Here is a 26,210-nt window from a genome sequence, read left to right on the forward strand (position 1 = left end):
GGACTTGGCCGCCAGCAGCGACTTGTGGGCTCGGATCCACCGGCGGGACACTTCAATCACCAGGTCCGGCTCCTCCGAGACCAGCTGCTGCGGGCTCCAGGGCTGCACTCCAGCCTGTGGACAGTAAGTGCCAGACGGCGGCCGGGCGATGTCGCCTCCTCCCGCCTCAGATTCGGATGCGCATTGTTAATCTCCCACTGGCTCTTCACCACCCGGCTGCAGGAGGAGGCTGCTCCGGGATCCTGCTGCGGGGCTTTGTCCCCTGCCCCGGGTGAAGGGAAGCACAAGGAGGAGCTGAAACCTCTGGGAACTTGCAAAGGGAGCGTGGCGCTTTCCCCACCCCCGCTCTCCTCTTCCCCAGCTGATGCGCTCCCTTCCATGGAGCCGGGCAGCTGCTGGCTGCCCTTGCTTCTCTCTGCGTCCCCCAGAGCTTTCCCCGGTGGCCCTAGCTGCTGCTCCGCTCCTCCGCAGAGCCTTTCTGGACAGGTCTTTGCCTCGCTGATATTCCCATCACCCGGACAAAGGACACAGGACAGGACTGGGCTCTCCATGGCTCTAGCAGAGGCTGGACTTGGCTAATATCCCCCGTTCCCCCCCACACACACACACACTCCCAGCTCAGCAGCACAGTCAGCCACCCCTTCGCCTTCCTCTTCTCCCCCCTCCCTTTTTACTTTTTCTTCCTTTGCGGTTTAAGGTTGAACGTTACTGTGGGTTTTCCTTGCTCAACTCTCCTTCTTGGCACATGGTCAATTTCAGCCTTGTTTCCAAGCCTGGCCTCCTCTCACATGCTGACAGCAGAAAGAGGTGTGGGGCAGCTGTCCCTGCAACCACTCGCTGCTGAACTTTTCAACTCCACTAATTTAGACATCGGTTAGATATCTGTAACCATCATATGTTTGCTGCAGCTTGATTGCTCAGACTTTCCGTGAGTGGCATTGACAGATCAATGTATAGTAATAAAGTATCTCACTTCCTGTTCCTTGGGGGAGTTTGATTTTTTTTCCTGGCACAATTTAATTTTCTATGAGCCATTTTCCTAGTTTTTTTTCTTCAGAGTAAGCGACACATGTTCTTTAACAAGTGAGAGATCATTGAGTTTTAACAGTTTTGATTTACCTAGATGTTCCTATCAGCCTGCATGCATCTCCCAAGATCCGTTTGACTAATTGCACTGTTTTATTTCAGCTCAAAGAGGAGCTAAAGATTTTCCTTGGACTTCCTGCTCTGAAATTTGCAGCAGCAGAGTCAACTAAACATGCTGATGTGTGATTATATCCTGCGATTATTGCCCCAATATGCAAACATGTGTAAAAGCCAAAATAAAAAAGGGGGGAGGCGGCCAAAATTTGTTTTGCTTGGGGCGGCAGAAAACCTAGAGCCGGCCCTGCTTAGGGCCCAGATTAGGAGACGGGTGCCGTAACCATTACTCTGATCTGGGGGAGGAGGTTAAGTCTAGGACGGTAGAGGGAGCCTTGGAGTAGGGATGTAAAATATTAACCGGTTAGCCGGTAAGCATTAGTCTTACCGGTTAACCCGCCTTAACCGTTAACCCCCGGGCCAGCCAACTGGCCGGCCCCAGCGGCCCCGCCCGGAGCAGCCCCAGACTCACCGGCCCCGGCCAGAGTAGCTCCAGCCCCAGCCGCACTGGCCAGATCGACCCCAGCCACACCAGCTGGCCCTTTCATTAGTTAACCGTTTAAACAAAATATTTCTTAATCGTTTAAACAGTTAACTTTTTACGGTATTTACATCCCTACCTTGCAGTAAGCAAAATTGGTGCTTTAGGATTGAGGGGACACGTCTACAGCGGATAAAAGCCCAATGGCATAGCTGCGGCTGGCTTGGGTCCGCTGACTTGGGCTCACAGGGCTCAGGCTGCAGGCCTAATAATTGCTGTGTAGACATTCAGGTTCGGACTGGAGCCGGAACTCCTCTGGGACCCTCAAGCCGTAGTCCAAATGTCCACACAGCAATTTTTCAGCTCCAGAGCCCAAGCCCCAGGAGCATGAGTCAACTGATCCAGGCCAACCATGGGTTTTTATCCCTGTGTAGACATACCCTTTGTTACGTGTGTCAGAGAGGCCAGACTGAAGCCAGCAGTCTGCATTTGTAGCAACCAGATCAAAGAAAAAGACACTGAGGTTTAAAATACTAAAAGGAGAGAAAAGAAAATACATAATTGCTTCAAATTCTTTTAATCTACCACATTTATAAAATGAGAATACACAGACCATATAGCTATTCCTTGTCAGGATAATGCACAGAGACGACATAGCAACAAAGGCCAATATCGAATAGTCTGAGTTATTTACAAGTGTGTCCATTCTAGATTAAGCTGATCATACTTTCTCCTTAGCTCTGCCAGCAGGGCCCTTACATAGTCATTTGAATAATACAGGTTCTAGCCCTGCCTCTGACTTTCCCTGAAAATGTGTTTGTTAATTGGCATGGGGACCTGCTGAGATATAAGCATCACACCCTGTAGGAAATAGCTAGATAAAAGGGCTACATTTAACAAAGTCAACGTACTTCTTCAAGAGGAATGTCACGATTACCCATGTGGACTGTGCTGTCTGTTCTCTGAGCCACGAAGACATGCTTGACACTTGGACAATTCTTTACAGCTTCATCCACAGTCTTCTTCAGCTCTACAACTCGTCCTCCCCTGACTCCCTGGTTGTAGGTAATGACAGCTTTGCAGCCAGCTAACAAGAGAGAGATTTTGCAGACCTATCAGTTTGTTTCTCACTACCGTCACCCTGTGTCACACATAGGGATGTTAAGTAGCATATTACAATGGAGAAATTCTATCAGACGGTAACAGCCGACATCACTGACAAATCCTCCTTGTAATACACTGAAGGCAGGATGGCCTTTGCAATCTCTAAGGTAGAGGAGGAGAATTAGGGCCTGATCCAAAGCCTACTAAAATCAATGAATCTTTTCACTGATTTGAACAGGAATTGGATCAGGTCTCTTAGTGAGTAAACACCATCTTCTTCCACACAGCTCTCATACCTTTTCTATGGAGTAGATATTACAGCCCCTTCAAATCTTCCATTAAACCCCAATCCCAAGCAAATTCAGTGTCCTTTGTTTTGTTTGTTGTTGTTGTTTTTAGAGATGCCAGTGGATTTCTAGCACCCAGTTAGCTCATGTGGGGTTTTCAGGATTTCCGGATTTTCCTGGGAGCCATATCACAACTGTACCAATTCAAAATAGCACTTCAAATTGCAACACACATTTCATGCTATGTTATTTATGGAGCAGATATATAGCTGTATAATAAAAGAATGTTTACCCATAACCCCTACACTAGTTACCAGAGATAAGAGAGAAGCCAAAACCTTTACCTGCCTCACCTAGATTATCTTCCATTCAAAATACTCTGAGACTTAATTCCTCATGCTAGTCATACAGAAAGATGACTTTTTAAAAGATGCATTTGTAATAATCATAGCACCTAATGTTATGTATTAAACCTCTGCCTTTCGATACTTTGTTTCTGTGTTGTCGATCACTGGTTTATCGAATTATATTATAAGCTCTTTGGGTAGCACCTGTCTCTATATGTTTATACCATGATTAGCACAATGGGGCCCTGCTCTTTAATTGGGGCCGTTAGGCACTTCAAAAAGACAAATAAATAATTATACGCTACAGAGTTAGCACTTCACAAGAATGCACTAGGAAACTGTCACTTCACTGTAAGAGAACATAACCAGCCTCCCCTTCCCCCCAAGAAGTCTCAGTTTTCCCTACGGTTTAAACATTATTTGACAGCAATTTAAAACTGATTGAATGTTACAGTGATTTTAAAAGCTTATTAAACCCACAGGCGTTCATGCCAATCAGGAACACAGAGAGTCAATGCAGTGATAGTACTCTGATGCTTCTGCTAAGGAGAGAACTGAACTTCCCAGTAAGATGAGAATAAGCCAGCCATATTCTGGGTGTGCCTTTCTTTGAAAGCTGAATGTTGAATCTGGATCAAAGGATCAATCCTCCAAGGAGCAGAGCACTTTCCTAATATGCTTGTTCATCATTTTAAAACTACTTACAATCAATGATCCTCCCAGCTAAAGATTCGGCACTGAATCCAGCAAAGACCACTGTATGAATAGCACCAATTCTGGCACAAGCCAACATGGCAGCCACAGCCAGTGGAGTCACAGGCATATAGATTGCAACTCTGTCCCCTTTTTGTACTCCATATTTCTTCAGTGTGTTGGCAAGACGGCAGGTCATGTCCAGAAGTTCCCTGCAGCATAGAAAGACAGTTTCTTGTCATTTTCACCTGCAAGCTGCTTTACATTCACGTACTCATAATGAAAGATTTAGGTCTACACAGAACAAACGTATGAACCTGAACTCAGAGGGTCATGATGGGCAATGGCTCATCCACCTTCAAAGCTCTTATCTGTATAGTCCCACAAAGTTCAATCTTCTCCACCATACTTTCCAACTTCTCTGGGGATGGCTATGCCACATGGGAAGACGTGATTGTATCATGGGTAGGCATACCCAAGCTAACTTTATATATAGCTAGCCCAGGTAATAACAGTCATAAAGGTGGTGGCATGGACTTCAGCGGAGGCTAGCAACCCCACCGAGTAGGTACCCAGGGTCCCCGGCTGGCTTGTACTCGGGCAGCCAGCCTGTGCTGAAGCCCATGCCACCCTGTCTTCACTCCAATTGTTACCTGTGCTATCTGGATTAACACCAGGAGAGGTACGCCTACCTGTGCCACAATCACATCTTTGCTTGCAGTATAGACATACCCTATATGAGGCCACTGGGGAGCTGGTGATATAGCACAGGCTGAAGTGCCAGCAGTTTTCAGTCCATGCCCAGATCTGTATCTCCTTTATATTTGATGTAAACAGTGCAATCTCCCAGCTTTCTCAGCTCCTAGCCAAAATCAACACTTGCACATAACCAATGCAGCACTCAGAAGAGAAGCTGAGGAGACAGCCACAAAATAATGAAGAGGAGGCTATTCAGAGACATGTGGAGGCAAGAAATGGATTGCTCTTGTGATCACAGGGTTCATACGGACACAGATTATCTTTAAGGATAGGGTAACATATTTAGATTTACAGATTTTAAGGCCAGAAGGGACCATCATGATCATCTTAGTCTGACCTCCTGCACATCAAGCTACTAGAATTTTAATCAAGCTCATATGATTTTATATGAATTTTGGTTTATGCTAGTTCACTTTTCCAAGCTGTCCACTCATTTCTCAATCCAATTCACCATCTGGTAAGATAATGATTTTTTTAAAAAAACAATTGTTTGCCGAGCAGCTAAATTTAGTCCCCACTAGCATCTGCTAGTCTCACAAACACCTTCCATTTTCTGCAGAGGCAGAACACCTGGCCATGTGACTTAGGAGAGACACTCCCAGAACAAGCTGCCTTGGTCTTCAACAGTTCAGGCTGCCTCCATCTCTCTAGAGAGTGCACAGCAGCCCTTCAATGAAGTTCACTGGACATGCTTTCATCAGAGAAAACATTATTGTATACTGTCTTTAATCAAGGTGGGCATCTGTACTGGTGATAAACAGGGCCGGCTCCATTTTTTTTGCCGCCCCAAACGGCGAAGCGAAAAAAAAATAAAGCCGCGATAGGCAGGACTTCAGCGGCAGCTCCACCGTGCCGCTTCATTCTTTGGCGGCAATTCGGTGGCGGGTCCTTCGCTCCGAGAGGGACTCGCCGCAGAATTGCCGCCAAAGACCCGGACACGCTGCCCCTTTACATTGGCCGCCCCAAGCACCTGCTTCCTTAGCTGGTGCCTGGAGCCAGCCCTGGTGATAAAGTCAATGGGAGCTGTATATGCAGATTAAGTATATGCTCCTAAGCATCCAAACTGCATTAAGAGACAACAGAATGTGAGTAGTTTTCAAAATCACCTCAGGGAAGCAGAGACTTAATTGCAACAAAAACGAAAGTTGAAACTCCTCTGTCCGTATAGGGGAGCATACTGATAAAGTAGAGACGCTTCAGAGAAGAGCCATGAGAATGATTAAAGGATTAGAGAACATGCCTGTAGTGACAGATTCAAAGAGCTCAATCTGTTTATTTTAACAAATAGAAGATTAAGGGATGACTTGATTGCCATCTATAGGGAGCTACCTGGGGAACAAATATTTAATAATGGGCTCTTCAATCTACCAGAGAAAGTTCTAACGTGATTCAATGGCTGGAAGTTGAAGCTAGACACATTCAGAGTGGAAATAAGGAATACATTTTTAATGGTGAGAGTAACAATGGAGTGGACAGTGAGTAACAGTGGAACAATTTACCCAGGGTTGTGGTGGATTCTCCATCACTGACAATTTTTAAAACAAGACTGAATGATTTTTTCTAAAAGATCTGCTCTAGTGATTATTTTGGTGCAGTTCTCTGGCCTGTGTTATACAAGAGGTGAGACTAGATGATCACAATGGTCCCTTCTGGCCTTTGAATAGATGAATGAACCTATGAATAACGTTAGTGGAACAATGTAGGTGGCAGTAGAATGGACAGTAATGTGTCTTTGTGTTTTGCTAGGCTGCCTAAGCCAGTGGTCTCCAAAGAGGATCCTTGGGGGTGCACGGCAGCAGGAGCACTTTTTTTTTTTTTTTTTTTGCTTCAACACGGCAGGGGGTGCGTGCTCAAAAATTTTTACTGATGGGGTGCGCGATCCAAAAAGTTTGGAGACCACTGGCCTAAGCAAGGCAGAATTGCAGTAGCTGCATGCCTATTACAATACTTGTCTCCTCATAATAATGGCCTGATTTTCAGAGCTGCTGAGCAGCACAGCTCTCGTTTACTTCAGTGGAAGCTCTGGCTGCTCAAAACCTCTGAAAATCAGGCCATACATTCACTTAAACAAACAACTTTGGCATCTTGGAGCAGAACTGCAGTAACTACTCGATGTTTCAGAAATGTCTAAGATGCAAGGATAAACACTGCATTTATTTTACATGTATGAGAGCAGAGGCAGAGTGAAATATGCCCGAGAGACTAGTCTGAACAGTATATTTTACAAGAATGTGATCAACAACTGGGTCATGCGCCTTACAATGTATAATTTCATTACAGTATGACATTATTTGGAATGGTGTTACAGGGGGTCATTGTCACAAGAACCAAACCACAATCCAGTTCCTTGTAGAAAGAAACCCAAAAGCACTGAATAAGAACAAATGGACTATTCACACTGCTTGTCCATGTGACACATTGGGTTAATGGCAGAAATGTTCCTCTAACAAACAAAAAAAGACAGCACTGTGCACTTCAGAGATTGCAATTTCTCATACATTTCCTTCAACATCTGTATTGTGGAAAACAGACCAGAACTGCCGTTTCACAAACAAAACAGGTCTAAGCATGGTTTAGTGCTTGGACTGAAGAACTCCAAGAGCAACCCAGATTGCTCCAGGATATGGTATTGGTAAAGGTGCTAGCATGAGCCAAGTAGCCAGAGGGGTAGGGAAAGCTCTGGGGCCCCGTGAAGGCACCAGGAGCTTCAAGCTGCTGATGCCACCACAGCCCTGAGGCATGGCAGGGAGATCACATGTGAGGAAAACTCTCTCCTAGGTTCTGAAATACATTGGAACTTGGTGTCTGTGGTGTAAAATATCTTATCTCCCCTAGCACCACACTGGTACATTGGGGTCAGTACTGACTCAGACAGGAAAGTACCCTCTAGTAACTCACCCACCCCCATCTCTGCAGCACAGTGCCCTCTATCACCACATTAGGTCCAGGGATGGCTTCAGGATTTTTTTGACAGAAGCTCATGATATTTTGCATCCAACCATTAAAAAGAAAAATTGAATCTGTCCTACTCTCCCCTGCCACTCTTCCACTCGCCAGCAAAAACTAACTCACTCTTGTCTACACAGACCACACCGCATTATGAATTAATATGGCCGAACCACACAACCTTGCTAAGGGTAGGTCTATACTATGGAGACTATGCCAGCCCAGTCCAGTAGTGCAGATGCAGCCTACACCTGCTCACACAGCCTTCAGCCTGCAAATTCCCTCCCAGCTAAACACATGAGCACTCTGATCAGTCATTCATGAATTATACCCGGGGAGACACCTGCAAATTCTTGATCCCAGCCTTGTCCCCCCAGAAATGTGCGTCTTGTTCAGTAGTGTGCTGGACAGGGCAAGCTCATAGAAAGTCCCTCACTTCTTCAAAGGAAAATGCTACATGCACCACCCTTGTTATTCCAAACGGAGTTTCCCACACTAGTCCAAACACGCTGGTTAAGATAAAACAATAAGATAAGTTAATTAACTACAGAAAGGTAGATTTTAAGAGATTGCAAGTGATGATGCATACAAGTTAGGATTGGTTACAAAAGAAAATAAAAGAGTAAAATGGAGCTAATACTTAACTGAACAAGCTATGTGAACTTAAAAGCAAAGGTTTTATCTCACCATATGCTTTCACATAAATTTCACAGGCTGCGGCCTGGGACCCCGCCCCTTTAGTTCAGTTCTTTGAGAGTCCTTGATGTCATGAGCAGAGATGAAGGAGGAGAGAGGTCATTTGTGTTGTGTGCATCCTCCATTCTTATACCCTTCCCCCCACCTTGAGGATTACCCCTCCCCACACTGGGGTGCAAGCAACAAGTAGTCTCTTGTGGATGTGAGGGAGGAACTGTCCCTGTGGTTAAATGTAAATTTCTTATTCACACCTTCCCATTACTGGAGAATGGCAGCTTAAGCAAGTGATAGCTCTTTAACACCTGGCTGGGGTGTCAGTGTGTCTTTGTCTCTGAAAAACTGGTTTGGGCCTGTTTTTCTTAACGTTGGAGCATGTTATAACAATTCTACACAGCAGAATCTTATAACTTTACATACAATGTTGATACACGTATTTTACCAGGACAATAATGTTCAGCGGTTTATGAATTTTCAAATGATACCTCACAAGGCATACTTTGTACAAAAATATATCCTAGTCTTGTAAAAGTGGTCAACATAATAGTATAGACCAGCAGATGTGGGGTAATCTGCCCCTTACATTAGGTCTCATCCTGATCTCTAATAGCTAGAGATTGCAAATAGCAGCTGGCTTAAATCTGAAAGCATGTTTAATATCCCTTCCAAGATTTTTGTTAGCAATAAGTTTTCTAACTCAGAATATTCTTGTTATCCATATGAATGTCCAACTTTTTTCCCCTTAATCTTGCTATGTTCTTACTAAACCTCATTGACTTCCTGTGCAATGAGCGCCCATATTCTTTTTACTTCTTGTTCTACAAGGTAACATAACAGGAATAAATAACCCTATCTATAGTTCACTTTATGATGCTCTACGCCAGTGGTCACCAACCGGTCGATCGCAATTGACTGGTCGATCCCGGGGACTCTCCCAGTCGATCGTGATCTTCGGTGATGCTGCTGGGCTGCCAGTAAGGCAGGCTCCTTGCCTGCCACGGCCTCACACTGCTCCCGGAAGCGGCCAGCGTGGCCCCGTGAAGGAGGGCAGGGGTCTCAGCGTGCTGCTCCTGCATGCAAGCACTGCCCCCACAGCTCCCATTGGCCAGGAACGGGGAGCTGTGCCAATGGTAGCTGAGGGGGTGGTGCCGGCAGAGAAGGGACACAGTGGTGCATTGTCCCCTTCCAGGAGTAGCGTGGGGCCAGGACAGGTAGGGAGCCTGCCTTAGCCTCGCTGCGCCACCGACCGGGAGCCACCTGCAGTAAGTGCCGCCCAGCGGGAGGCCGCACCCCAACCTCCAGCCCCCTCCCAGAGCCAGCATCCCATACCCCCTCCTGTACCCCAAATCCCCTCCTGCACCCCAAGCCCCAGCCCTGAACCCCCTCGCAGTCAGCACCCCAAACCCCCTCCTACACCCCAAGCCCCTGCCCTGAACCCCCTCGCAGTCAGCACCCCAAACCCCCTCCTACACCCCAAGCCCCTGCCCCAGCCCTGATCCCCCTCCCAGAGCCAGCACCCCATACCCCCTCTTGCACCCCAAACACCAGCCCTGAGCCCCCTCCCAGAGCCAGCACCCCACACCCCCTTCTGTACCCCAACACTCTGCCCCAGCCCGGAGCACCCTCCTGCACCCCAATCCTCTGCCCCAGGCTCAGCCCAGAGCCCCCTCCCACACTGTGAACCTCTTGGCCCCAGCCAAGAGCCCACACCCCCTCCCAAACTCCAGTCCCAGCCCAGTGAAAGTGAGCGAGGGTGGGGGAGAGCGAGCGACGGGGGGTGGGGGGAAACGGGATGGATGAGCGAGGCAGGGCCTCAGGGAAGGGGCAGGGTAGATCCTGGGTTGCCCTTAAATTCAAAAAGTGATCTTGGGCATAAAAAGGTTGGAGACCACTGCTCTACGCAGAAAGGCCCCATAGAAATGAGAGCTATATAGGTGTGCCCATGTGGACACAGAATGCAACCAGTGTGCAGTTTGTTTAGTCAAATCATTTGGTTTCAGAGTCCTTGTTTCAATGTAATTTTTAAATACAATCATCAGGACTCACGGCACAAATTACTGTTACTCTAACATTACGTCAAAACATCACCTCAGGCTTCCAGGTACAGTTCAGATCTTCTTTAACACTTGAGAGTTATGATAATGAATCAAACATAAAATGTAGCAAGACAAACAGAAATTGCTTTTGCTGATCAGCTAGGCTGTACAGGAGGAAATTAGCCTCAAGCAGATGGTTGTGAGCAAGCAGGATGACAACCTCTTAACCACAATGGAAAATAAAAATATGTCTGTGCTTTTTAGTACACTACCTGCTTGTCCTGGATAGAAATGCCCAAAAAAGCCCTAATTCAGAAGTTATACTCCAGTTGTTTAAATGCTTGTTTATTTACTTAGCTCTCAGGAACAGCATTTGTAGAAACACACAGGAACTCTCATGACTGATCTTGAGTTATTTGCTCAATGACTGAGCTTGAATGAGTTAATAAGCATTAAGACACAGTTACAGAACCTTAGGCTCTTTTTTCCATTGACCTATTAACTTTACATCCCCTTTGCACCTTAAAAGCACAGAAGAGGACAGACCCATGGCTGCTAAGCCACTTGGACGTGGGGTCCATGATGGAAGAGACCTGGAGGGGAGGTGGCTATTAGAAGGTGGGGCAGCTAGCTAAAATCCCTGTCGGGCAGGAAGCTCCTTCTGCAAGTCTTGTGTTTCCCACCTAGGCTACACAGCACCTGCCTCGTCCCACAAGCAGACATCCTCTGTGGGACTGAAAAATCATGGAAGGGGAATAACTTACACTGTTTTAAGCACTGTAAACCCCAAAGGACTTAAAGGTGGAAAAAAAGCTGAGTAAAGTAGCTATTTCCTAGACTCTCTCGCTCTTCTTGCTGGCAACGTCAACCTGCTCCCTCAGGCTGTGCAGACCAGAGTTCCATGGAGAGGAAAGAGGCATCTACATGGGAGAGTGGCTTTTACCCCAGAGCTGCTTTTTCCCATCTGCACACAACAGGAGTACGGGAACCAAACAAGAACCACCCAAAGCTAAATAAAGTATGAAGGTTATGAGGAAGTGGGCATAACGGAACCCCAGTAGGAAGAGTCTCGTAAGGAAATGTCCATACAGATGGGTACGATATTGATAGAGGAAGAAGGGAGGGAGGGGGTGGAGTTTTACATCAAAAACTTTTACACTGCAAGGGAGATAACTGACAATGCAGGGTGTGGTGGGGACACTGTAGGATCTACTACAAACCACCAGAACCAGAGGAGAATGAACAATCTTGGAGCAACTCGCAAAGGTTTTCTCATCTGCAAGACAGTGTATTTGTAAGGGAATTTGACTCTCCATCGGCCAGTCAAACATCTAAAATATTCCTATACAGAGGGAAGGCAAGAGAAGCCATCTAGATCTATGGAGGAAGTGACAAAATAATACGGAAGCTTGGAACCCGTGATCACAAGCGCCTTGAATTCATCAAAGAATGGGTTTATGAAGAAAGGGTGTTAGATTTTTGGGAAAGTCAAACATTTAGTGAGTATGGTGTAAAAAGAGGAAGCATTAATATTCACCAATCTAAGAGAAAGCTGGGGAAACCCCTCTTAAAGACACTCCAGTTTATGGGACAACAGACTGCAGTTCCTCTGAAAAAGCCAATTCCAAGAGTTAAGAGCTGGACAATGAGGCTTCATAATAGGGCTGCTCAAAGCTCGGTAGTTAATAAAAAAACCTGTACTAGAAATGAGAAAGGGGGAGGCAACCAAATTCACAGAGTCAGTTGCAGTCTGCAGAGCGAAGATAAAGACAGCAAAGGCAAATGAACTCCTGCTAGCAAAACGGGCTAAGGGGAATAAGAAGGGCTTTTACCGACGTAAAAAGGAGAAGACCCAGGAGACAACAGGTCCATTAATAAATGAAGATGGAGATAAAATTAATGATGACCCCAAAAGGAATGAGATTCTGAACTCTCTTTTCAAAAATTTGTCTTTAGCAAGAAAAATAGAGACAAGAAGTTTGAAAAATCAGTTGAAATGAAGGATTGACACCAGCACAAAACTGGAATAATGGTCTCACAAAATGTTACTTGAAAAATGAATTGCTACTAGCCTGGATAACAGCATGGCTAACTGGCCATAAACAAACGGTTACATGTCCATTTGGGGGAGGGTATCGCTAGTGGCTTACTTCAGGAACCCGGGCTATGTCTGGTCTTATCTAATATCTGCAACAACAATCTGGGCAAGGAAGTAAGCAACTTCTTACCCCAACCATTCTCTCTAGTCTCAGGCTCCTCCTAAACCACACACAATGTTCAGTCTCTGGCAGAGGTGAAGGAATTGGGGGGAAATCAATTCAATTTTTAAAAAATTAAAAACGGACCCTGTAGGAGTTGAATCGATAACTGAAGAGCCACGCTAGCAACACTCTGATGCTCTCCGCCAGGGTGCTGCATGGCTAGCCTATTCTTCCGTTGAATTTGACACGGCACTATTAGGAATATTAGCAGGAGGGAGCTAGCGTGCACATTCCTGCCTGCTAAGAAGCAACAGCACTGCTCTTGCAGCTCGCTCCATGGCCATGGGCCTGGTCTAAAGCCCACTGAAATCAATGGACTTCCGAGTTTTTCCATTGATTTCAAAAGGCTTTGGTTCAGGCTTCATGTGTGGAAGCACCAGGCCAGAAGGAAGCGGGGTGCTGGGATAATTGTCACTTTCTTCTTTGAAAAGTTATTGTTTGCTTTCCTTTTCTTCTGAATGCTTGACAAATGCTGTGCAAGCTCTCCGAGCTGGCCCTATTAATCACAGCAACATCTGCTGGCAAAAGCACAGAAAACTGTTGAACTCAGCCAGCAAGTCATTATCTGAGCCAATGCTCCTGCTAAAATCATAACCTAATGAATGCAAACGTTTTTCCTCCTCTCTCTATGGTACCTCTATTAAAAGCTCCTGAATCACATTTTTCCATTCCTTCCCCTCCCAAGGACAGAAGCAACAAGGTCCTCAAAACCCACCGCCCAATACCTGGAACAAACGGCTGACAGAGCCACCAGTGCTAAGGACTCCTGGAAAAGCTGGCTGTTATCAGCATGTGGCTGTGTTCTCACCATGGCTATGAATGTTCTCCTATCTTATTGAAACATTTCCCAGTAACTCTGGTGTTATCTCTAACTACAGCAAGATCATCTACAGTTCTCTAAAGGAAAGAGGCTAGTTATTTTCACATAAGAGACCACATCAACTACTCTTTCTGGATGTGGTATTTTGCAAAATAAATGTATTTAGATCATTTTCCTAATAAATCTGATCCCATATATAGTCACACTACTGTAGTTTGGAATGTTATAACACTAACTTGTTAGTCTGAATCATCTTTAGGCACAAGCTACACAAGCCACCTTCTTGGGACCTGAACTTTTGAACCCAAACTGGCTCAAGATCTCACATGCTGACCCCATCTTTCCATGCAGCAGCAGGATTTGAGCTGAAGGAAATTCACCACCCAGCCAGTTCCTCCACTTTGAAATAGGACGTGGATGGGAATGTAATACACAGCCCAATGTCCCCATTCAGGATCTAAAGGCTGCCAGTACTTGCTTGAGGATCCATAGATTATAGTCTTGGTTTGAGTCCCAGGTACAAAGTTAATAAAAGGAAAAGCAACCTGTTAAATCTTTGACAGGTTTCAGAGTAGCAGCCGTGTTAGTCTGTATCCGCAAAAAGAACAGGCGTACTTGTGGCACCTTAGAGACTAACAAATTTATTTGAGCATAAGCTTTCGTGGGCTACAGCCCACTTCATCGGATGCATAGAATGGAACATATATTGAGGAGATATATATACACACATACAGAGAGCTTGAACAGGTGGGAGTTGTCTTACCAACTCTGAGAGGCCAATTAAGACAACTCCCACCTGTTCATGCTCTCTGTATGTGTGTATATATATCTCCTCAATATATGTTCCATTCTATGCATCCGATGAAGTGGGCTGTAGCCCACGAAAGCTTATGCTCTAATAAATTTGTTAGTCTCTAAGGTGCCACAAGTACTCCTGTTCTTTTTGTTAAATCTTTGTATTAGGAGGGTAACTCTGGTTCCTAACCAACTGCCCTCTGCCACTGTTTTTCTTTTACCTGTAAAAGTTTGTAATTGGTTATAAATCTTTTTTTCTTAGACACTAAAAATGTAACACTTCCAAACATCACGGCATTTGTCAAAGGCAGGTGTCATTATAAACAAAGTGCTGCAGAATTATCCCACATCTGTTCTTAGGAACATTACAATAAGTATTGGGCCCTACCAGGGAAAAATTCTGATTTCACATGTGAGTGAATTCAGCAGAAGCAATGTGTGCAGAGCTTTACCCTAAATGATCAAACTTTGCAAATTGGTCAGGTGAAAACATTTTTAGTACAACATCAACTGTTGGGTATTTTCAAGTTAGATCACTTGAAATAATGCCCCCAAATTTGCCAGTACAGAATGGCACCACAAATTAGCCTTAATTTGTTTTAGAGTCACTACAGTGAAGCTAAAATGCCTTCAATTTTTAATAATGCATAATAGCTCTGTGTTACTGACCTTTGTGATCAGCCAGGACAAACTGAAATGGAAATAAAACTCAGTACAAGACATACTACTGTTTTAAATCTGACTTTTTGGAATGACAGCCTCAATCTAAGAACCTAATTTAAAAAATAGGTATGTAGTGCATTTTCACTTTAAATCTTTATGGATTTCGCTTTAAAGATGAAAACTGCCATAACACTCTCTAATGCCAACTCATAGAGAATGTAAAGAGTTCCATAATTTGTTCAGTGACGAGATTGGTACCAGGTCTCTAAAGTGACACTGTGAGGCTAAAATACTTATTTATTAAAAAAAAAATCTCCTTTACTTGGGTTACTACTAATATGTTAGATAATTAAAACTGAAAGTTTTGTAAAATGCTATTTACTTTTCTGCTATTAATTCTGTTTATTTGTCTTACTCATTGTGGTCAATGAAGATAAACTAGAGAGTTTCGCTTTCATTTCTAGTTAGTTTCAAGTCAATTCAGCCCAACAAGGAAGTGCTCAGTCATAAACACCACAAGAAAATTAACCTTTAAATACAAAACAAAATGTTTGCTTTAATTTTTATGTTAACATGAAAAAAATCTGATAATACTAGATTTTGTAAACCTTTTTTTGTTTTAAGCAAAAGTTCTTTTTTGGCCCAAATTAGCTGAAAGTATCCCTTTAACCTCTGTAATGTGATATGTTTCTTTGTACATCCTGTGTAAAAAGAGAATCTTTTTATACCATTTTTAAGCGAGATCTTTCCAGGAGGACACTACAAAGCTTAATCTGATGTATTACAAATGTGTCTTTCTGTTTCCACCTTTCTGTATTCTTGCATAAAACAGGAGGCCCCTGACTATACATGCAAAGGGCAGTGCAGCAAGTCAACAGGCCACTCTTAGCTGCATCCGACCACTACAATAGGGATCCTGCTCTGTTGCTGTACAGAATTCCATGTCGGCCAGCCAGCATGCTGCAAAAATGCTTACTGCAACTGATCTCCGGAACAATTTGTTCACTACTATTGCTGGCTACTTCTCCTTGTTTTGAAAAGCTGAACGTGTACTAGCAAAGTTTCTGTTGATCGCATTTTTTTTCACGAAGCTACACCCCTTCCAGTGAATTGGCTGGCCTGTGACTTTAGCCAGACCCTTTTTCACTGTGTTAAGATTCCATCATTACTTAAATACGATGCACACTGCAGGGCCACACAAATACGATGAACCCCGACTCCCCTTGGTGAGTGGTTACTCAAACAAGTAGTCCCATTCAAATCAATGGTACTACCCAGGTGAGCAACTCTGCACTAGTGAGTAAAGTCTCCACAATCTGACCCCAAATTTGTGAATTGTAAGTGTTTTTATTTCTCTACCTTACAGACCTCCCTAGGGACATATTTTTATTTACTTAGAACTAACTAGGTTGTGACTCAGACTACATAACCACACAAAGTGAGCAGGAGGGAATGAGAACAAATGCTGACATCTGTTTTCAAACTTTTTCCATAAACATTTGAGCCAATACACAAGAATGTTCTAATGTTTCCCCACCACAAAAGGGATATAAACATGGCCTAAGAAATGGATTCATTTAGAAGTTCTAACGAGTATTCACAGATATTTTTTGTAAAAGCAGCAAAGAGTCCTGTGGCACCTTATAGACTAACAGACGTATAGGAGCATGAGCTTTCGTGGGTGAATACCCACTTCTTCGGATGCATGTAGGGGAAATTTCCAGGGGCAGGTATAAATATGCAAGCAAGAGTGAGTAAGGCTAGAGATAACAAGGTTAGTTCAATCAGGGAGGATCAGGCCCTCTTCTAGCAGTTGAGGTGTTGAGATATATTTTGGTCAGCACTACTCCCTTTTACTCTGTATGAAGAACAAAACCAAAAACCCCAGTTTTACTGAAGTGTCACCAGGAGGCTTTGCTCTAAATTTACAAGTTAGGAGAAAAGCAGTTAAACGTATGACTCATCCCAATGGTCGACAAAAGGATTCAGCCAATTAGCAAAGTAATTTTTGTTATACATGCATCATCAGTGAGCTGGTCATTCTGACCTCATGTAGATGGGATTTAAAGGTGTGAAGTTAATATATTTGAGCTAATTCATTTTAGAAGTCTAGTGTAAACAAGGACCCCTATGGGAAATTCTGGCCCCATTTCCGCCAATGGGAGTTTTACCATTGACTTCAATGGGGCCAGGATTCCACCCTCTGCCGTTAACCTCTGCTGAGCTAGTCGAGTTAACAAGACATTGATTCAACCTACTTAGCATGTGTTAAAGGCAGTGTGCCTTCCCTACTCTAGACTTTTATAACCTGTTTGCTAACACATGCTAACATCACATCTTTAAAACCTAATCTATACAAGGCCTTTGAAAATGAACATGCAAGGTGCTGAGCGCTCTCTGTACCCAATGGTCTCCATGGGAGCTGAGGGCAAAAAGCACCTGACCGGATTGAGTGCCTTACCACAAACATGCAATTGGACAGCTGACTCTCACTACACTGGCTTCCCTCCCCAGCGAACATCAAGCTGTCTCTCTCTTGCTCCTGATGCCTTGTCTCACTCTAACAGCCGGCTTCCTCAGACAGGCTATTGCCTCTGACAACCAGCTTCAGACATGTCCCAACAACGCTTAGCTCCTTTACAGCACTTTCCATCCATGTACCTAAAAGTGCTTCAAAAAAGACAAATCTCATTATCCCCATTTTACAGATGGGGAAGCTGAGGCACAGAGCAGCTTAGTGACAGTGCAAGGACTAAAATCCAGGTCTCCTAATATTCAGTCCAGTGCCTTGTCTACTGCACCACACTGCTTCCCCGAAGAAGCAATGTTCTCCAGTGGCCTATAGGATAGGACATGCTCACCACTGAGAGATCACTTATAATTCCTGTCCTCTGTTTCAAATTCATCACTCTGTCTTTTGTCCCCACTCTCCTAAGTTATCTTGCTTGTCACCTGCTATCTCCGGTAGCTCAACAGTGACAGCTTGTCCCTCCTAGCAACAGTTGGGCGTGGGCTAAGGTCCCTCTTCAGAGGAGTCAATTCATCTTTATGGCAGTTAGTCCTATATCATCTAATAAAACTATTTAAATCTAGCTGGTAAGGGCAGAGATGAAAGTCTGCACAAAGCTGTTTGTTTTAGCCAATTCCTTCATCAATCTTTTTGGATAAAGAAACATTTGAACTAACTTCCAAGAAAAAAGTACTTACCTCCATTGCTATAAATACAATCAACTTTGCTGATAACACTCCCTTTTGCATGCCTGACTCTGTATGTCCTCATGTGAACTGGAATGCAGGCTGCAAGCAACAGCCACAGTAGAGGGACCACGTGTGCTGTGGTGCCTTAGTTCAAAGTGGGATGAGGAACTGGTAACGTTAGGCTGGATTGGCACATTGCAATCCGGCCTGAGTAAAGGCCAGCGTGTCACTGCACTGCTCCAAGAGCAGAGCCGGAAACAAACTGTGATTCTGAGAACCCCAATTCAGTCCCTCGCTCCACAGGGGAAGTAATCTGTGCCAGCCCTTTTCCTGGTGCAATTTACTTCCCTCTCTGTGCTGGCCAGCATATGGGGGTGGGAGTAGAGCCAAAGTTGTGCCTACCCCTCCCCTCCGCCTACCCATTCCCTGCCCACCTGAGTGAAGAAAAAGTAGTGTCCTTCCCTCCCAGGCACAGACTGGCAATCCAGATAGGTGCTTATACTATGTCCAGGCGGCTCATGCAACTCATGACTGAGCCCAATAATCCGTCTATCCTACAATACACCTCTACCCCGATATAACGCGGTCCTCGGGAGCCAAAAAATCTCACCGTGGTATAGGTGAGGCCACGTTATATCAGGGTAGAGAGAGGAACCACTCCCCGCCCCAGCTCACCTCCTCTCTGCCTCTGCCTCCTCCCTGAGCGCGCCGCCGCCGCTCCGCTTCTCCCTCCCTCCTTCCCTTCCAGGCTTGCCACGCCAATCAGCTGGCAAGCCTGGGAGGGAGGGGGGAACCGGAGCTGCGGCGTGCTCGTGGGAGGAGGCAGAGTGGAGGTGAGCTGGGGCGGGAGGGCCCCAGGGAGGGTCACAGCAAGTAACGGGGGGCGCAGAGGAATCGCTTCAGCTCATCTCCGCCTTCTCCCCTGAGCGCGCCGCCGCTGCTCCGAAGGCAAAGCCTAAGGGGGTGACTAAGACAGCCTAAAGCTATGTTTGTGCCCTCCAAATTCTGGGCCAGCACTCAACCTCTGGGGCTGCTCTAACTTAGAGAAGCTTCCCAGAGCCCCTTTATAAGCTGCTTTTCTGGCTAGCACACAGAGTTGCACAGGAATATGTATGCTATCCTATGCCACCCAAGGACATCTCCACTCTGGGACATTACCTGTCACAAGGCACAGGGAGGTCTCCCTGGGTTCTGACACAAAGGGATGGAACATGGCCCAGAATCAAGGCCAATGTGTCTAGCAAAAATCAGTCAAGGTTTCCTTAACATATTGTCCTTGTGCTACAGTTACTCACTAATCATATCAGAAAGATGATAATGCACCTGCAGAACTGATCGTTTAGTAATTCCATGATCCAAACTAATCTACTTCTTCAGCAATTTTATAGCTGCTATAACTGCCTCATTATGATTACCGTTGAACAGCACTATAATTCTGCATTGCCATAAAATGTATTCAGTTGCAAGTCCTGTTTTTTCTACTGACCAGCTCACACACTTGAACCAGCCCTCTTTTAAAGCAACACTAACAAATTCTGAAGTTAAGAAAGACTATAGAACCTACAGGTGTTCAAATAAATTCAAGGAATCCCAATCATCCATACCTTGTAAAGAATATTCTGTAGACATAAAGGTCAGATTCCAGCACACACCATGTGCCCTATACACTACTCAAGAGAACAAGCAAACTTAAAGCTGCCTCGAGTGGGCTGCTGAGGATTGCCCAAAGGTGGGGGAATCCTTAGCTATCATAGAGATAGTGTAGCCCTCACCCCTCCCTGCATGTAGGGTCATGCCAGCCATGAGAAGGGGCGTGGCTGAAGTTTACCGTGCTCCACCAATCCCCAGCTGATGTAACTGTCCCTAGAGTCATTACAAACTGGTATGGTTTAGAGCACCCTTGAAGCTACTCTAAACTACACTGGGACAGTGTAGGTGTAGACAGGGAGCAGCAAATGGTTCTTTTGAGATTCCCCACTTCAGATGTACCCAACTGGGTGTGCCTTTAGTGCAGCTGACGGTTCAGCCCATGGTTACATTTTGAATACACAAACAGCTCAATATTGTTTTGCATATCTAGATAACCAACACATTTCTACTGTTCTGAAAAATTACATGTAAAATTCAAGGTTTGCCATCAGTGAAGAAGATTGCTTTTTTTCCCTGTCATTATTATTCACAGTACAACTGTGCTGGAAAAACTGGAAAATAAAAGCTCTCTGTAACAGTGGGTTAGCATCATTAGTCCAATTCTAAAATGGGGAAAGTGAGGCACAGTGAGGCTAAGGGAATAAAACCAATTTTCCCAGCTCCCAGCCTGGCGTGGGATGTCATCACAGTTTCACATGACAGAAGTGGGTAATCTGACAGCATCTCCACATTTTAATTGACTGAAAGCCTCCACTTCTAGTACTGTTCATGTTAGAAGGGGTACTAAATTGGCAGAATTCCTTTGACAGCAACAAGGCTATGCTTGTTTATACCAGCAAAGAGCTTGCCCTTGAATATTCATGTTAAAATATGCTCATTTGTGGGTGTGTGAAAGCAGGGAACCTCGCCCATCCCCATGCAAAAGAGAGAAATAATCGCCTGCCAGGACCCAGAATGCAAAGGAAAAGGGGCACATAATTCTGTCCAGAGCTCTGACAAGCCCCAGGCAGGGCCTCACTTCTGGACAGGGGCATGGCTCCACTTCCCATGCAACAGAATGACTGAAAGAAACATGCCACACCTGTTAAATGTAGGATAATGCATCCAGGTAACAGTGCTCCTGCAGTATGTCCATTCCCATCCCCAACACTGCTCTGCCTCTAGAGGAGGCAGAAGATTTAATATAGATATAATAATATTTCAGTGCAACAGCTCTTTAACTAGCCAGTAAAATTGCCATATTGGTATGCAAGACCCATTTTACAGCAATCCAAGAGAATGTGCCATACCTGTATGTGATTTTCACTTCAGTGCCAGGCTCATCTTTCTCCCAGATCAAAGCCACTCTGTCTGGAGATTGATGGACATGTTGGTCTAAACAGTTTACTGTATGAAAAGAAATATTTAAGAAAGCATTTTATTTGTTTTGTATTAAAGTCAAAGATGTTTGCAATTTGGCTAACTTAGCTCCCTGGTCATACATGCATGGAAATGAATATGAGGTGAAATATCAGAAGTTAGCTAAATAGACATACAATCATCCACAGTATTTGGAAAGTTTTTATTTAAGCTCTTCACAGTGATGCACTGGTCGTCATAGCTCAATTTGATCAGTAAACAGCCTTATAGAAGGGCACCCACATGAAAATCCTTGAGCCAGATCCTTGGCTGGTTTAGATCAGTGTAGCTGCACTAATTTCAAAGGAGCTATGCCAACATAAACCTGCTGAGGTTCTGGCCTGCTGTGTATGCAAACAGAAGAACCGAAATTGCCTGGTGCCACTATTGTCTTTTTTGACCCAGAGAGGAGTGTTTTATTGGACAGCATCTTCACGCTCTAACTGGCCAACAGACTCCACTTCTGGTATAAGGACAAGTGCAGAGTCCTGCACTTAGGACGGAAGAATCCCATTCACTGTTACAGACTAGGGACCGAGTGACTAGGCAGCAGTTCTGCAGAAAAGGACCTAGGCATTACAGTGGACGAGAAGCTGGATATGAGTCAACAGTGTGCCCTTGTTGCCAAGAAGGCTAACGGCATTTGGGGCTGTATAAGTAGGGGCATTGCCAGCAGATCGAGGGACGTGATCGTTCCCCTCTATTCGACATTAGTGAGGCCTCACCTGGAGTACTGTGTCCAGTTTTGGGCCCCACACTACAAGAAGGATGTGGAAAAATTGGAAAGAGTCCAACGGAGGGCAACAAAAATGATTAGGGGTCTGGAGCACATGAGTTATGAGGAGAGGCTGAGGGAACTGGGATTGTTTAGTCTGCAGAAGAGAAGAGTGAGGGGGGATTTGATAGCTGCTTTCAACCACCTGAAAGGGGGTTCCAAATAGGATGGATCTAGACTGTTCTCAGTGGTGGCAGATGACAGAACAAGGAGTAATGGTCTCAAGTTGCAGTGGGGGAGGTTTAGGTTGGATATTAGGAAAAACTTTTTCACTAGGAGGGTGGTGAAGCACTGGAATGGGTTACCTAGGGAGGTGGTGGAATCTCCTTCCTTAGAGGTTTCTAAGGTCAGGCTTGACAAAGCCCTGGCTGGGATGATTTAGTTGGGATTAGGTCCTGCTTTGAGCAGGGGGTTGGACTAGATGACCTCCTGAGGTCCCTTCCAACCCTGATATTCTATGATTCTAAGGTTCCTGTTTACATTGAATGTGAAAGGAAAGTTCCTGTTTCGTGGTGATGTGGTTCTTTAGCCAACCTTACTACTGATTTTCTATTAATTTTACCATATGGCTCACAAGGACTTACAATTCTCAGTGGCAGGGCTGTTAGGTGTACCTTTAAAACCATCTGCACTTTTGGCGTATCTAAAAATTATGCAGTGGTTATTCAACTCCACTGCTTTGGGTGTTTCACATGACATAGCCCTTTAATACACCCAGCCTGCCTTTGAAAAACAATCCAAATGTTTGTATGCCCTCTAGTTCAGCAACATAGGCTCAAAGAGTTGGATACTTTTCATATTTTCTGCTGCTGTGCCCCAGCCACACTCATAGAGAGCTGATTTTGTTTGTATAAAGACCAATGCTTAAAATTACTTTCAAACTTTTATAAACATTATCTGATAAGTTATACGGCAGTGGGAACTGGCTGGGTACCTTCACTGTGCATTTCCGGACTTTTCAACATTTGAGAGTTTTTTAGATGTGTACAAGTTTTTTGTAGAGAAAGTATAATATTTGGAGGGGGGAGGGGAAATTAGCTAGAGACTATTAAAACACATTTTCAATTTTAACTCTTTTTTAACTAAATTATTTCCATAGGAATATATTTAGATCAGTACCTATTATGAGGTCTGAGAGTACAACATTATTTCTATTTTATGTATTTTCATTACTTATTACTTCATCATTTCAAATCTCTAGCCATAAAGCAGGCAAAATGGGTTAGGTTTTTCCAAGACATTAAAGGACACCCTGTAATGAAGTAGTTGCTACGCATATTAACCACCATATGATGCGTTAGATATTAACAAGAAATCTAAACTAAAAGTTAATGATCTAATTAAATGGTTTTAAATGCATTTAATTTACTCCAACAGGTCATTATTAAAAGCAACCATACATAAATAAATAGTTTTTGAAAACAATAACTTTTAAAAACAATTGATGCAGAATACCCAGTAACGTTAATATCTGTGGGGTAAACAAATGGTTTTCTAATGTAACACCTCCAATGTAAATTAAGCATTCTGGTGTCCCCATTTGTTTGTGGGAGGGCGAGGGATGTTTTTTTGCTTTTGTTTTAAAGAGATGAGTTGCAGTTCCTGGGCCTGATTCTGCTCTCCCATCAGGTTTATGTTCCGATGTTCTTCTGTATTTGCACTGCTGTAACAGAATCGTCCCCTATACATTTTACATACAGCAAGTGCAATTCCCAGTAAAGTCAGGAAATTTGCACCACTATATCCAAATTTCAAGAAAACACATCCCTTCCAACTCAGAAGTATCCACTGGGACGACTTGGTTGTAAAAATGCATTAACACAAAAGTAAAACAAAGTAACAGATGTCATCTTAATACTGCACACTTTCCAAGTTGGTCAGTACTAAGGCTATAAGAATTGCAGGCTGTGATTTTAGAAATCACAACTTTTAACACTCACCGCAACTTTCAGCACTTGCCAAAACTTTTTATAATTGCCACAAATTTGAGTGGCATTGCGACCCCGTGTGACAGGTTGCAATACCATGCACTCACAGGGTCACAATGCCACTCAAATTTAGCAAAGGGGCAGCCGAGCTGCCCCATCTCCATGTATTGCCACCTGCACTCATCTCTGCTGGTGCTGGCCTCACATTTTGTCCAGGTGCAGTTCCGAGCAGCAGCAGCTCCTGCATGACCTCAAGAACTTTGTGTTCTATGGCTGCCTGGCCACACGTGGGGAGTGTAGTAAGTGAAGGCCCTAATAAAGGCCCAGTATGAGGCCTAAGGCCTGAACTAAAGTAATGGTCAAGACTTGGCTAAGGAGCAAAGTCAGGTTGTGAGCTGAAGGCCGGCTCAGTTCACAGAAGCTGGCAGGAAAAGGGCTAATGTTTCATAAATATATTCACCTAGCAAAGTTAAAGTACAAACATGGTACCAAAACACACTGTACTGGAACATTCCACAGATAACATGGAACAGGCCGACCCATCCCAATGACAGGGGCAAAAGGGTAAAATGATGGATGGAGTTGTTTTGATCGAACCAATCTGTACAAGGTGAGAGGCGACACCTTACTACGTAGTGGGGTTGTACCTTGCTGCGTAGAGGGGTTGCACCTCAGTACGTCAGGAGTGATGTGTAACTTGTTTGTACCTGTGTATAAGAATGTATCCCTGGGGTGGTGTCTTTGTCCGGCCAAGGGGGCAGTGGAAAGTCCCGCCACTGACTGAGCCGGGTCCATTGCCAAGAGACACTTTCTCGTAGTATGCCCTGAGTTAGGCTAAGAAACCTACAGGGAACTGCAATTGTGTCCAAGGTCGCAATAAACCTAGTCAATGTGACTTTGCATCTTACTAGACTCTGTGGTTATTGGGGGTTCTCTTCGGGTCTGCTGGGTCAGCTATCTGTGCCATATCATGTCGGGGTCACCAGTGTTGTCAGATGCTACCGGTGTGGTGTTCTGCTTTCTCCTATGTTGATATCACTCGGCTGCGTGCGTGTGTTCCCTCTGTGTGCTGCCCCAGCTTTGCGCAGATAGCTGAACCAGCAGACCCGAAGAGAACCCCCAATAACCACAGAGAAATTTGAGTGGTGCCAGTTCACAGCACCACTCACTCAAATTAGTGTGTTTTGGTTTTTTTATGGTATTTAACTGACTGCACCAAAGTCACAAATGTAACAAACAGTGGACACAACTTTTGAACCAAAGAAATCTCAACTTATCTTCTTATGCTCTAACTTTCTTATAGCTTAACTCATTATATGCCAGGGATGCTATAGATCAATGGTTCTCAACTTGGGGTCCAAGGCCCCTTGAGGGGCCAAAAACAGGTTTCAGGGGGGCTGCCAAGCATGGCTGGCATCAAACTTGCTAGGGCCCAGGGCAGAAAAACAAAGCCCCACCACATGGGACTGCAGCCTGGGCCCCCGAGCCCTACCACCAGGGCCTGAAGCTGAAACCCGAGCAACTTAGCTTTGTGGTGCCCCCTGTGGTGTGGGGCCCCGGTCAATTGCTCTCCTTGATACCCGCTAATGCCGGCCCTGGCTTTTATATGCAGAAAAACAGCTGTTATGGCACAGCTGGGCCATGGAGTTTTTACATCACGTTGGGGGGGGGGGGGGGCTCAGAAAGAAAAAGATTGAGAACCCCTGTTGTAGACATTCAATTCCCAGGTTCATTCCTTGCTCCACCATAGACTTCCTATATGAACTTGGGCAAGTCACTTAACTTCTCTGTGCCTCAGTTTCCCATCTGAAAGATGGGGATGATAGTACTTCCCTCCCTCAAAGGCAGGTTAAAAGAGTGTGAGGTGCTTTGAGATCTACTGAAGAAAAGCATTATCTAAGAGCTAGGTATGATTATTATTATTTGCACACAGTTAAGCCTGCTGTGAAAAAGAACTCTGAGTCTAAACTTGGCTCAGCGATCATTCACCATTTATTCGAGTACAGAGAATTCTTTTTATAAACTCTTCTAGAAGTGAGCCAAAAATCTGCAAGCATGCAGAGGGGGAGGGGACAGGACTAGGGGGGAAGTGGAGGGACCTGTGGGAATCGCTGCCCCCAAATCTGTGCATTGTGCTCGGGTACCTTGCAGCACTCATTCACATGCAGCCATGGAGCACGGCAGCACCAGAAGGTCATGCTGACATTGACTCACTGCCCCTGCAACATTTTGACTC

The 26,210-nt window shown here is 44.8% G+C and overlaps 1 protein-coding gene across 1 annotated transcript in view; it reads right to left on the minus strand.

The window, feature by feature from the left end:
• Window positions 1-26,210, minus strand: part of ACSS1 (acyl-CoA synthetase short chain family member 1) — a 70,777-nt gene that overhangs the window by 37,659 nt on the left and 6,908 nt on the right. The window contains 3 exon segments of the mRNA XM_065589940.1: window positions 2,533-2,708; window positions 4,065-4,264; window positions 21,163-21,259. Coding sequence (XP_065446012.1) covers window positions 2,533-2,708; window positions 4,065-4,264; window positions 21,163-21,259 — 473 coding nt within the window.

Source organism: Chrysemys picta, chromosome 3, assembly GCF_011386835.1.
Source record: "Chrysemys picta bellii isolate R12L10 chromosome 3, ASM1138683v2, whole genome shotgun sequence".
In the NCBI taxonomy this organism is placed as follows: domain Eukaryota; kingdom Metazoa; phylum Chordata; order Testudines; family Emydidae; genus Chrysemys; species Chrysemys picta.